The sequence below is a fragment of the Macrotis lagotis genome, chromosome 8, assembly GCF_037893015.1.
Source record: "Macrotis lagotis isolate mMagLag1 chromosome 8, bilby.v1.9.chrom.fasta, whole genome shotgun sequence".
Taxonomy (NCBI): domain Eukaryota; kingdom Metazoa; phylum Chordata; class Mammalia; order Peramelemorphia; family Peramelidae; genus Macrotis; species Macrotis lagotis.
In genome coordinates this window covers 103,710,654-103,724,728 of record NC_133665.1, presented here as the reverse complement: position 1 = coordinate 103,724,728, position 14,075 = coordinate 103,710,654, and the positions used below count along the sequence as shown (strand labels likewise).

Below are 14,075 nucleotides of genomic sequence, written 5' to 3'. Positions count from 1 at the left end.
TGCATATATTATATTTATAAAGGGTAGGTAATAGGGAAATTCTTGGGAGGCCCCCATCTACCCCTAAATAAGAGACAAAAGCCAACAATTTAGTTCAATGAACATTTATTGAGCATCTGTTGTATGATTTAGTTTGGCGTTTTTTGGGAGGGAAGAGGGTTGGGAACCTGTTCTCTGAACTGGATGATAAAAGGTGAGAAATGGTTCTTGTCCTCAAGGAGTTTACTGTCTTATCAGTAAGTGCCCCTGGTAGGGTTTGGTCCAGTAAAAGTTTGGACACCTTCTGGGGAGAGTTTAGGGATAACATCATTGTCTTTCATCCACAAACTCAGAGCTAAAGGGGAACCTATGATCCAATTTACTGCTATGATCTTGCAGATGAGAACACAGATTCCCCAAAAAGCTTAACTGCCTTCCCCAAAGCCACCTAGTAAAGAGTAAAGCAGGGACTCCACAAGTTCTCTAAAGTAGTGGAAGATCTTGAATGGGAGGAACTGAATTTCATTTCCTCTGGCTACTACTTATTTGTATAGCCTTGGACAAATCACTAACTCTGTTTTCTCATATGGAAAGAGAATTGGACAAGAGGAAAAAGGATATTATATATATATATATATATATATATATATATATATATATATATATATATATATATATATACCTGTGTGAGTGTGTGTGTGTTGTGTGTATAGATAAATGAGTGTGAATATATTTTTCACCAAATCAGTCAAGGAGCTTGATTCTGCCTTTATTCCCTTCTTCCAAAGAAACTCAACCAGACTACAAGCTGAACTTCCCTAAATCTAGCCCCAGATTAACCCCTTAATTTACCATGAAGCATATTAATAATTCTTTGGATCTAGATAACCCCTAGTACATTAATTGTAATTATATATTTATGCAGTTTTATACCCCGCTCCTTTTTTACATTTTTTACTTTTTCCTTCATCTTAGTTGTGCTCTGGCTTATCTCCCATATCACTCCCATATCAGATCAGGACTCCCTGAAAGAACAAAGTCTCTGGTTCCAACTACAGCATTCAATCAAACGGCTAGGGAGGACTTTCCCCAGTGAACCCCATTAGGGGCTCTGCACAGGTCTGTGCAGGTGAGTGAGAAATGCCCAACTCTGCCCATTAAGTAGCAACCTGGGCTGATGAGTTTTGCAAAATAAAAGTCATTATATCCTTGAAATCCTTGTTCTTCTCTAGTGTGAAAAGTATTAGACAATATAGAGCATTCATTAATAAACTGAGACCAGACTGGAGGGTGAGCTAGAGAAGGGTGAGGAAAAGGGCAGGTGGAGTACAAAATTTTTGCCTAAAAGCTTTTTCTGTTCAAAATTGTTATCTGGGATTTAGATGAGAGCACAGTTAACATGCTTACCAAATATATGGACAATCCAAAATATGTCTATGAGAAAAGGGGAAAAACCTAACTAAATTTCTGTGAAAAAGACCTGAGCATTTTGCTGAACTCAAAGCTCAGTGGGTGTGACAGGGTTACTAATACTCAGGTATGACTTTTTTCTATTACCTTTTGTTGCTGTCTTTGCTTAAAGTAGCAGTCATTTCCTAAGGCACTTCTCTCCTACTGAACTCTTCCTTGAAAGAGGTAAGCACAGTCAACCAACACCAAGATGCTGCTAGCAGCCAGCCTATGGAACATTCCCTTCTTGCAGTCCCCCACCTCTGCACCAAGAGGAGGGCAGTATGTTTTGTCTGTTCTCTGAGGCTGATTGGTTCACAACATTCAGCTGCTTCAGTAACTGTGTACACTGTTCTTTTGATCCTGCTTTCTTCATTCTATATTGGTTCATTCAAATTTCTTAATTCCACAATCTTTGTTATTTCTTATGCCTTAGTAGGTTTTGTCTAATTTGTTTAGCTATTCCCCAAACAACGGTCATCTCAGGGTTTTTGATGTTGCAAAAAGTTCACTTGGCATTTTAAGAGCATTTCCAGGGGAGGGTGATAAGGAAGCAAATGGGATTTTAAACTTCACATCCCTGCCACCTTCAGAAGACTGGAACCTGTTCAGACTCATCAAATTCAAACAGGACTTAGAAGCCCCCATTTTTGACCCTGAAGTTCCAACTGATCATCCAGAATTAATCATATCATAGCAATATAAAAAGACATTTACTTAAAATAGAATGCAAGCTATATTAGCAAAGACGAGTATAGCAAATACTCTCATCACCCTTTTTTCCAAAGTACAATTTCCCAAATTTCTAGAGAATGTAAGTTTGGGAGTCCTTTCTATTTTATATTCCACAATGACCTAAAACCCTGATATCCTAAGTCAGGTAAACAGGTGTTGAAGTATGCTCACTTGGTGAAAGAAACCCCATGGAGGAAAAAGAGATGTTAGCAACTTGCCCAGTGAGCCAGGAGGTCAAGGGCTCGAGTCAAGTCACCTTGAAAGTCACCGTGGATATGCAAATCCTTTAAACCTTGTGACCATAGCTTCTCAGAATGGAGCCCCAAGTGGAAGAAAGGTGCTCCAGCTGTTTGTCCATCATCATCTCTTCCTTGCAACCTGCTCATCTCTTGCCAAAATATGAGGCAATCGCCAAATCAGATGACTGCAGGGTCCCCTTTCATGTATCCTTTAAGGAATAGTAGGAAAAAGTAGATGTTTAACCTGAAAAAAACAACTTATGGAGAACACAATGGCCATTTTCAAGTATCTGAAGAGAGATTAAACATGAGGTGTGGCAGAAGCAGGACAAATGCATGGGAACAATGGAGAGCCAGATTTTAACCTAATTCTAAATCTAAAAATTAGAGCTCTTGGGATATGAAACAGATTTACCTTATAAATGAACTCCCATGAGTGGCAAGTGATGCTCCTATAAAGGAACTCATTTTTTATGCCATAGAAGGAATACATGATTTGGGAAGGACTGGGGATTATATTGAAAAAAATCAAATTACCTCATTTACTGATTTTATGCTACATATTTTATTTAAATTTATATATTATAATTTTATATTTTGTGTTTTTATAACTGAGTCTGTATTTGACTAAAACTACCTTTCTAAATTCTTGAGTTGAGTTCAGGAATTTAGCTTAATTTCAGAATTAAAGTTAGAAGTTAACATGGAACCACGCCTAAAATATATAGTCTGTCTTTGCTTGTTGGTTTGCAATTAGAGGATTTTTATTTCTTCCAAGGAGACAAGTCTGGTAGTTTTGATCCCCTAGATGCAGGTGTATGATAATTTTGATAACCCCCTATTCAAATTAATCTACATTTACTCAGTTTATTATGATTTGATGGGTATCAGTGATTGTATTGGTGAATTAGGCAGAAGAGAATAAAGTTTAGGTTAGTCGTGTATGTTAATGCTGAAGTTACAGATGTTAGGACCAAACCTCTTTTATGTTAGTATTAATTTAAAGGATAAAATCATATTACTGTTATAGAGAATTATATTACATTAACCCTGGAGCTTGTTACAGCAGCATCAATACCCTTCACCCTATGAATCATTATCACTGCTACCTGTTGACATGTCCTCTTGCCAATCACTTCTTTAAGTCCTAGGGTACTGCTGACCAAAACATCAGATGCTTGATTTACTAGGAAAACCCCTGCTGAGGTGGCAAGTAGAAGTTTGCTGACAAAGTCATTGTAATTGATGGACATAAGAACTCATAAGAGTTCTCTTTGCCCCTTCTCCAGTCATGAAAATGTACTGCCTCATTTTATATTTAGTGTATAAAGTAGCTAGCCCCTAATTGTGGAGAAGATCTTGGATCCAACTGATGAGGGACTCCTAGATTTCCCAATAAATTGAAGATGCTTGGAGGGCCTCAATAGTATTTTGCTGTATATTGATTGGAATTTGGAGGTCAGAGACGGGCCCTATAAAACAACTAATATTCCTAAATTGTTGGAGGGGGTGGCTACTAGCCTCATGTGGGTGCTGACCTCTTTTCCTTGATTTATAATGCTACCTTCATAATGCTATCTACCTATAACTAATTGCATTGTACTTCCACCATACCAATTCTGTATTTCAAAAAACTTTGGAAATGCCAGTGAGTACTACATCTGAATCTTTGGTCAATGAGAGAGTTCATTGAACCAATTAATTACTTACTAATAAACTAATAAATTGATCATACTTTAAATGTTTTCTCTCAGTTTACTTTAATCTTCAAACATCAAGGTCCCTTCCAACATCTGAGATTCTATGAAATACAAGCAACCAAGGATGGGTTGTACAAACAGGAAAAGGAAAACAAATATAGCTCCAAAAATCTATATAAAGCTATCTTTTCTCTCCTTCCAGAATACAAATTATAAGATAAAGGGGTCATTTCTTCTCACATTTTCTATTATCCCTCCTTTGGCAGATAGCTCTTCAGAAGAGCAGTTTCCTTCTTTGGACTCTTCGTTTCTTGAGGAATAAAATTATGGCTAATTTTATGGTCAATTCTAAAGTGAGGTTAACAACCACAGTGGCAGTGCTGGGATACAGGGAGGCACTCTGGAAATGAACAGTGAGATGGAAAAGCTATTTGCCCCAACATGGCCTGGCCCCGGGCAATAATGCTTTGTCATTTCTGTCAGCCCATCGTCCTACTTCCTCTCTAGCTGGCAGTGTGACAGTGATTACATTTTCATAAAAATGGTCTTTATAGTCAAACACCTAGCTCTGATCTCCCACAGGCTGCCCGAGTAGCCTTACTCTTGAAAGGTTCCCTAACAATGAGGGCTATCCCCACTATCAATGGTTTTCCAGTGGACATAGGATCCAGTTTGGTGTAGAGGAGATTTCTATTTAGTCTGAATTTAGATATCCTCTAAGATCCCTTATGGTTCTGAAATCCTATGATTTTCCTAGTAAGGAGATTCAGTTCCTAATTCCTGCTCTACCATTAATTTGTCATATTACTTTGTTTATTTCTTTATCTGTCAAATGAAGACCAAATAAAAATTCAAAACTCTTCTTCTAACATTGTGGGTTTCAAAAGCAATTAAGATGGTTATCCTTAGCGATGCTCTTTTATCTGTCTGCCCCCCAAAAAAAATATCTGTTATAGGCTAGGAAACAACTCTGGATCTGAGAAAGACCAAGGTGGTACTTGTTGTATACTATCCATCTCTTGCCCATCCCAGGTTTAACTTTCCTTACTTGTTGAACTAGGCAATCACTAAGATCCCTTTCAGCTCAGACGTCTATGACTTTATACATACCATGTATTCATTAAGAGAAGTCATGTTTTGGGGAAGGCAAAGAATTAGAACTGCTAGGCACTGAGGCCAGTCCTCAGGATAACAATTTTGTCTGTTCCCCAGAGATGTCCTTGGATGAATACATTTGGTTTATAAGTTCCTCACTGTTAGATAGGTTCTACAAACATGGGCCCTTAATCTCAGTGTTTACAAAAACTTATTCTTTTTTCAACTCTTAACCAACTCCACCTGTTATATGTAAATAAAACCAAAGAAAACACTTTACATTGGACGGGCAAGTTCAGCAACCACAATTCAAGTATGCCACTTCAAATGTACCCATCATTTCAAAACAAGAGAAAATCTTTGGGGTGAAAAGAACAGAAATCTAAGTACCTTACAGATTCTAGACATAAAAGTGAAGTTAAAGAAACACAGTGGATTTTAGGGTATAAGGTCAGATTGAGTCTATATTCTGGGTATTAGTAAAAAAAAAAATACAAAAAGCATCACTCCAGAATGACAGATTGTTTCCCTCAAGATATATTTTTTAAGGTTTTTGCAAGGCAAATGGGGTTAAGTGGCTTGCCCAAGGCCACACAGCTAGGTAATTATTAAGTGTCTGAGGCTTAATTTGAACTTAGGGACTCCTGACTCCAGGACAGGTGCTCTATCCACTGTGCCACCTAGTCACCCCTGAAGATATTATTTCATAAGAGGGCAAAAAAGGCTGCTGAGAAAGAAACGAAGATCCAAAGATAAAGAAAGATAAAGGTCATACATATGAAGTCACAAGTTTGTGCTGAACCCAATCTGTACCTGAAGTCAAAAAGAGCAAAGAACTAATCTCTTTAAACAAAGCAAATTGCACTCTTAGATGGACTTCCGAGTGCTGGTCATTTCCAGATTCTACTGACAAGGCTTCTTTAGGTAGATTTGCTGCCAAGTGTTCCCTTCTTGGCAAGAGACTTTTCACATATATTTCCAAGTGAATGCTTACATTTTTAAAGTTTTCAAAAATGTTCTACTTTTGTCAAAGAATAGTATTTTGAAGGATTCAGTCCTGTAAGTTTTTTTTTTTAGCAAGGTAGTGAGGTAAAGTGGTTTGCCCAAGGTCACACAGCTAGGTAAGTATTATGTATCTGAGGCCACATTTGAACTCAGGTCCTCCTGACTTCAGGGTCAGTACTCTATTCATTGTGCCACCTAGCTTCCCCAGTCCCATAAGCTTTGGGGGAAACTAAGGAAAGGAAACAACATTCCTGAAAGAGGCTTAACAAATTAAAACACAAACTTTTTAAAAATACCTTTTTTGGGGGAGGCCCCCTTTTTTGCAATATGCAACAATTGTGGAAAATGTAAAAGACAAAAAATATTTTAAATGTCTTCTTTTACCTTGCCATAGCAGAAAGAGAGAGGAAAGCACAGAACCTAGATCCATAGTTCCATAGCAAATTCTCCCATGTACCAAGATGCTTAAGGAATAGGGAGATCATTCTGTTTTAACCTTTGTTGAAAAATCTTATGACACCACAAATCCATTCTCCTTGGTACCACACTCTCTATACTGGATTTACTCTGAGAAGTCTGTGATATTTACAACCACATCCTATGAGGATGACACTATATTTTACAAGCCTTCTCAAGGTCCATCCACTTCAGATTCTAGACAAGAGGCTCTGTTTCCTTACTTGGCCTAAACAATCTCTAAGGCTCCTCCCAGGCTCAGTGATGTCCTATGATTTAAGTCTTTCCCAGGGATAATGACTGTAAAGTATGACACTCCATGGTCAAGGTCCACATAGACTAGACCTGCTCCCAAAGCCTCACCCCTAGATATTCGCTGCTAGTTTACAGGATCAGATTCAAGAGCTGCAAAGTCCCTTCGAAGCCATCTACCTCAATCCTTTCATTCCAGAAATAAGGACACTGAGGCTGGATCAAACACACTACAAAGTGGTAGAGCTGGAATTTAAACCTCCAAATTGAATTTTCTATACTAATCCTTCCTTACTCTGTTATCTTTTTTTTTTTTTGGGGGGGGGTTAAAATTTAAAAAAGACTTCCCTGTTTCAAGGTCTTTTTTAAGCCACTGCCATTAAAATTCTGAGGCAGAGAAAACAGTTAATTAAGAGCTCTAGTTATTTCAAAGGGTTTAGTGCCCAAGGTACTATCAGTTCAAATGAGATCTACCCCCAAAATTTAAGGACTAAGTAAAACAAAACAAACAACAACAAAACTACTGGATAATAAGCTTTTTTTATCACCTCAAATATATTTTTACTGATTTTAAATAAGGATTTTTTTTCTACTGTCTTCAGCGGAATCAGTTTTATACTTTAAAAAAAATTTTTTACTGGACAAAATTATATTAGTTTAACTCACCTAAGATACAACTTTGGATTATTTCCTGCTAAATCTCAGCTGGCAACTAACCAGTGTAACAGATAGAGCGCTGGGTCTAGAGCCGAGAAGACTCATCTTCCTGAATTCAAATCCAGCCTCAGACACTTACTAGCTGACTGTGTGACCCTGGGCAAGTCACTTGATCCTGTTTGCCTCAGTTCCTCATTGTTAAAATGAGAAGTAAATGGTAGACAACTCCAGTATCTCTGCCACCAAAGTCCCAAATGGGGTCAGACATGACTGAAAAACATTTTAGCTTTCTAATTGCCCAAAGAGCAATTAGCTAGCATGTTTGGCCTCTGCTTGTCCTGATAGTGTCTTTCTGGTGTAGAGATTTCTGTGCTCATCACTGATATCACCTAGATTTCCCAGAAAGAAGTCCAATATGAATGAATCCAAGGCTCTTGAGTGACACTCCATTCCATAACCTTATAAATTTCTAAAAAAGTGATTGCCAATAGACAGGAAGGTTACTTCAAAAGGGGGATCCACATGTGGTTGGTCTCCTCCCTTGTCATATGGAGCCCCATCATTACAACCTAAGCAATCAGGTTCATCTTCTTCAACCAAACTCCTTAGTAAATTTATGTCTTAGTATTTTGCTAGAAAATTTCTCCATTTTTAAAAGGATTTAATGAAGCTCCTTCATCCAGCTATTCTCTTAATTGTTCACCTTTCATCACTTATTTGGAGACTCAAAAAATGTCTTTTTGTAATTTTGCCTCATGGAGTCTTGGAAATTTATTTTTCAGGTAAACAAATTAAGTTTGCACTATTATAATACACTGTCTTGACAAATGCTGTCATTAAACAAACTTAATATGCTTAATATCATAAAAAGAAAACTTTTTATAACTGACTAGGGTTCATATTTTTCCTTTCCTGAAATCGGTTCTTCCAAGTCAGTCTTTTTTTAATGCTGGTTGATATTCTCTTTCTGTACTCCTGATCACAAATAGCATTTATAATTTATAATCCAAGTAAAAGAGGAATCCCTCTGAGATCCTTAGAGACTTGCCAATACTTTCTTTATGTAATGCTTCTGGAGAAATGTCCTGTTTTAAACATGTTTAGTGCCCTCTTGCAGGAGAGGCCAGTCTTTTTGCCTCAAGGTTTAACTTCATTTTTGGATGAGTTAAAAATATCAACAAGGAAGGTTATTTGGATCTTGAATTACTAAAAGAGGAGGAGAGGATGAAAAAGTTATATTCTCATATATTATATTCTTGTTTGCTTATTTCTTATACCTTAGCAGACTGAGCCTCATCACCATTATCTGGTCCATTATCTTCATCCAAAGTCCAACTGTCTGATGATGCTGGTACAGGTAGATCTTTACTATATAAATCAGATCTGGAGAACTAATGATAAATTTGGATATTGCATGGTTTATGTTTAGATGTGGAGGTAATCCCTGATTTATTTGTTAAGCAAAAAAAAAAAATTACAGTCTATTGAATACTCTTTGTTCTCCCCAAATTATAGGAATTTCAAATGACTCATGACAAGATCTATGTCTCTAGCCACTTAGCGATCTAATATAAGAGACAGAGAACAGGTAAGAAGATCAGGCCTTGTTCTGATCATCAATTGAATCCATCCAGTTCCTAAACAGAGAAATAAAATCTTATCTCTAACATTTCAAAGTTAGTTCACCGCACACTTAAAAACATTCAGATGATTGACACACTTATGAAACAAAATGGGAATTTTTAAAGTGCACACCAAATTATAAATATCTGAGAAAACAAGATCAAAAACAATAGCGATGTTTACCAAATGACAGTGAACTCAAAGAACAGTCTGCTACAAGTTGAGAGTTTCACTGCATAACTAAACATATATGTAAACATATCAACTATCCTAACACATTTCCATCTCCCCAAAATCATGTTTTATTATTCTCTCACATTTCTATAAAAATTTATTTACTTTGAAAACAGTGAGCATTCCATTGGTAGTTTTGAATTCATCTTCAAAAACTACATATGGAATACCAAGAAATTTCCATGTGACAAAACATGTGTGGCCAGAGAAATAAATATTAAATGGATAAAGTTATTAGCCACCCACTAAACCAACCTATACAAAGAGATGGCTTGGTGATGAGGCTAAAAAGGTTTCCAAAACTACCTTGGAGAAATACCCATTTGAAGAATAAATAAGGTAAAATAAATTAGGACCTAGTCACATTGTAACATTCAAGACAATGATGTCACAGGAGAAAGACAGGGTCTACACCCAATCTAGAAAAGAGGAAAACCAAAAAGTTCTCTCAGTTCTAATCTAGAACTCACCAGGGGAGAGGGTATCCTAACCAATCAGCAAAAACATCCAGTTTACAATGCTGTAAAACCCTATAAAAATGCTTCCATTAATTGAGAGTTTGAGACTATCCTTTAACATTTTCTAATGCCTCTTGGTTCTGGCTCTAACTAAGCAAGTTATATTATTAACTTGGTTTTTCCTAGTAGGGTTTCCACAAAGGAATAAAAGACTGCTGGCTAACCATTTCAATTACCTGGCCCACTTCAAAGTGGCTTCCTATGGTAAATTAATAATATTTTGATTTATAATTCAGTCATGTCTTGTGAGTTTAGATAATATGGCTATTGCCTGACCAAGATGGAGAGTGGTAGGAACAGGGAATATGATGGAGGAAGGGGATGATGATATTAAATCCCTAAGCCTGTAAAGCTCAATGGAAGACTGTGGAGTTAATGGTAGTTCTATGCAGGTGCTGCCCCATCTATACAACCAGACAGCTTCACTCCAACCACTTTTATTTGTTGTGACAGGTAGGTTTTCAATATACAAAGTTTGACTATCTGCTCTGTGCCTAATTGATCTCTTTTCATTTTTCTTTTCTAATACAACTCTTCTCAATCAATAATATGATGCTCTTGAATCAATGTAATTTAATTAATTCAGTTATTGGCCAACTAGAGATCATGTCTGCAAGCAATTCCTGAGCTATCATACCCAAGTGCTTAGGATAATGCCTGACACATAAATAAGTGCTTTTCCAATCATCCAGATCTACCCATCTCAATGTGCTTAACATATGAAATATTAGTGATTTTTAAAAATGATTAGGTCACAGATTAGCTTTGTAAATTGTACAAATAGTTGCAAATAGGTATTTGCTTACCCAAAACTACTTTAACAAATTTTCTCACTATCATGTAGTTCAAAATGTAAAAAAAAAAAAATTTAAATCAGTAGCTCTAAACACTTGGAGAGCTCATGTTTTTCCTCATGCCAGATGAGCATTAAAAGTGAACTTGGGTGAAATCATACTAATCAGTACTGGAAATTTTAAAATTAGATTTCAGAAAATCTAATTAGTTTGTGTTTTTTTAGACTGCAATTAGAGCTCAACTTCATAATTTATTCTGGTAATTATTATAAAGGAATTACTCTTAAAACTATCTACAGTCCCTTTTAAAAAATGTCTGCCATCATATTTTGTCTAATTCAAGAGAATTAAGAAATTAATAAATAAAAAATAAGTGGTTCTTCTGAGGCAAAAATCTAATCTCCAAAAGTATTTCCTCTACCTCTACCAAATGATTGCATAGCACAACAACAACAAAAACATTCTTTCAGTTCTTGATTCAATTAGTCCAATCCAAAGTAATTCCATTTTTGTTTCTGGACAAGATGTTGCAAACTGCTCCTTCTCTAGAGGTGAGGCTTGGAGTCTGAAGACCTGGCTTCATATCCAAGTTCCAACAGTTCCTAGTTATGTGACCCTGGGCAAATCACTTCACCTCTGGACATCATTTCCTAATTTGCAAAATGAAAGAGTTGGACAAGATGGCACCAAATCTCAACCTACAATCCTATGCTTTGTAAATCTAAATAATAATCCTTGCACTCCCCCTTTCACAGGGTTACTGAAAGAACTTTGTAAACTTTGAAGCACTATAGAAACTTAAGTCACTGGTATTACAAAAAAGATGATAAAATGGGAGAGCCTTCACTCTGCTGTCTCCACCTGGATTGTGTGGGGGACACAGCAAGCTCTCTTCTTTCCTTCTACTACATGTGGTATGATGAAGTCTGGACCTTCAGTTCTTCTGTCCAGTTGAATAGGTCATGTACACACAAGATCCAAAATTTAAAGGGCAAAGGCTGAACCAGACAAGTGGCTCTAAGCCTCTTTCCACAGGAAAAATTGTGCATTCCCCTCACCAGAGAAGGAAGGAGGGAGACTGCCCATGGTCTCAAACACCGCTGTCAAGCACCTTGTCTTGCAATTGTCTCGTCAGTATCTGATAGGAGGACAGAAAAGCCACTCCTATGTGGAAGAGGATTTGCCAGAGGTTCCTTAGTCCGTACAGGTAAATATTGCTCAGACAAATGAAGAACAGGATGATGGCCACCTTCAGAAGCCTTGTGGAGCTGTAGAACAGGTACAGATAACACTGCAAGTACAGAAGGAAACAAGTCCTATTAGCAACAATGAAATGAAAGCTCAATACTCACAGATGTCTTTCTAATAAATAAAAGCTTATTTTGAAACACCCCAGGGCAGCTAGATAGTGCAATGTATAGAGTGCCAGCCCTAAAGTCAGCAGGACCTGGATTCAAATATGTCCTCAGACACCTGCTGTGTGATCCTGGGAAAGTCATTTAACTCTATTTGCCTCAGTTTCCTCATCTATAAAATGGGCTGGAGAAGGAAATGACAAACCTGTCCCGGACCTCTGCCCCAGATGGGATCACAAGGAGCCAGACACAACTGAAATAACTCAACAACAAAACAACATACAGCTAAGACATTTAATGATTTACAAGATATACAAATGAACAAAACTCATTCAAAAAAGTAGAAGTGTGTGCCCACAGTTATGTTCTCCGGTGTTGAACATGATGGCTATGGATGAACCTCTGACCCCCTCCCAGAGTGCTCCTGCCATGCTTTCTAGACAAAAGAATCTGTCCCAGTGACTAGCACACATGATCAGGTGCATTGCCAGCTACTATTACTATAGTCATGTCTATCAATTCAATTGATTAGTCAACAAGAACAAAATCTCTTCCTGGTTACCAAGCAACAGGAGGCACAATGGTCAAAGCCTTCACCTGCCCCTTCTTTCCCTCCCCCACCCCCCACTGGACCCTGTGACCCCTGATGGGCAGGGCATTGGGTATCACACCAGTGGTGATTGAAGCTAAATGTCTTTCACTCCAGTGGACTGGACAAGCAGGATGCTAAGTTGTGCACAAGGTCTAAATCTATTCTCCTATGATCCCAATAACAGTTTAATTCACCTGGCTTTCCAATCAGATAGCCCATTACTGAAAACCAGGGATGCCATCCTCATAGAAGACCTGCATACAACCTTCTATCATGTGCAAAGCTGCCGCCACTGAAGCAGAGTCAGACTTGAGCCAGGACTAGGGAGGAGATGACTAAACTTTAAAGAGCTCAAGGACAAGGCCTAGCACAGGGCCTGGAACATGTGGCACCGACTAGTTTTCTGAATTGCCTGGACAACGAGTTGGGTGAAACCCTGACCTCTCTATCATTGCCAAAGTGTGGGGGGTGGGGCAGGGATGGACTCCTGTCTACTTCTGGAGCACTTTGCCTACCACTCAAACACCTTATGCTTCTTGTTGCAGGTGGGAAGTCAGAGGAGATACTCCTAAAAGGCCTTTCCAATTCTGGGATTCCACAAGTCTGAAATTCTCATTGCTCCATCACAGACTTTCATAATCCACTTCTGTAAATAATTAAGCAGGGTCTGATTTCCTGAAAGCTGTATCTTGATTTTATGTTTCCTGTAATTCTCACAGGGGTGGTATCCTTGAGCCTGATTCTTTTTTAAAATGTCAAGAGAGTGAGCACATTGCTAGGTCTCCCACTTAATACAGAAGAGAAGAGACCTCGTTTGACTTCAGTTGACATTATCTGAGAGGTAGAAGACAGCTTCAGATGAGAACAGACCAGCATTTCTTTCTCTCAAAAGATAGTACAAACCAAAGTGAAGAAAATTGAAGATTAACTTCCTTTCAGACCAAGGACTTAGCTTGGTTATTAGACAGAAGTAGCTATCAACACTTCCACATTTAACATATTTATGCCATTTCTGATGACTCAAGATGCAATATAGAGATCAAAGGAGATTTCGATTGTCAGAGTCATATGGAGCCTCAAACCTCATATAAATAAAAATTCTTCAAATCAACAGAGGAAAAAACTGAGGCTCAGGAAGAAGAAACTGCCCCAAGGTCACACACAGCCAGGTGGTGGTAGAGCTAAGACATAAACCCACAGCTCCTGAGCTGTCCAGTCTGGCATTCTTTACTCTCCATCCTTACCCCCCACCTCAACTCCCTGCCCCCCAAACAGACACTTTTCATTTGGATAATTAATAAGGATTTTTTTAATGGAGGGGAGATTTGGATAATATGCCAAAATGAATAGTGGAATAAACAGATGTCCCAATTCTATGTGCTTTAGCATTGA

The 14,075-nt window shown here is 37.8% G+C and overlaps 1 protein-coding gene across 3 annotated transcripts in view; it reads right to left on the bottom strand.

Moving 5' to 3' along the window:
* Positions 1 to 666: 666 nt before the first annotated feature.
* Positions 667 to 14,075, bottom strand: part of SEC22C (SEC22 homolog C, vesicle trafficking protein) — a 38,738-nt gene continuing 25,329 nt past the window's right edge. For 2 of the 3 annotated variants that reach the window (XM_074197862.1, XM_074197861.1), the window contains exon 7: positions 2,618 to 12,027. In XM_074197862.1, the coding sequence (XP_074053963.1) occupies positions 11,827 to 12,027 (201 nt within the window). In that variant the 3' untranslated portion in view covers positions 2,618 to 11,826. The other variant, XM_074197863.1, reaches the window with a different exon arrangement.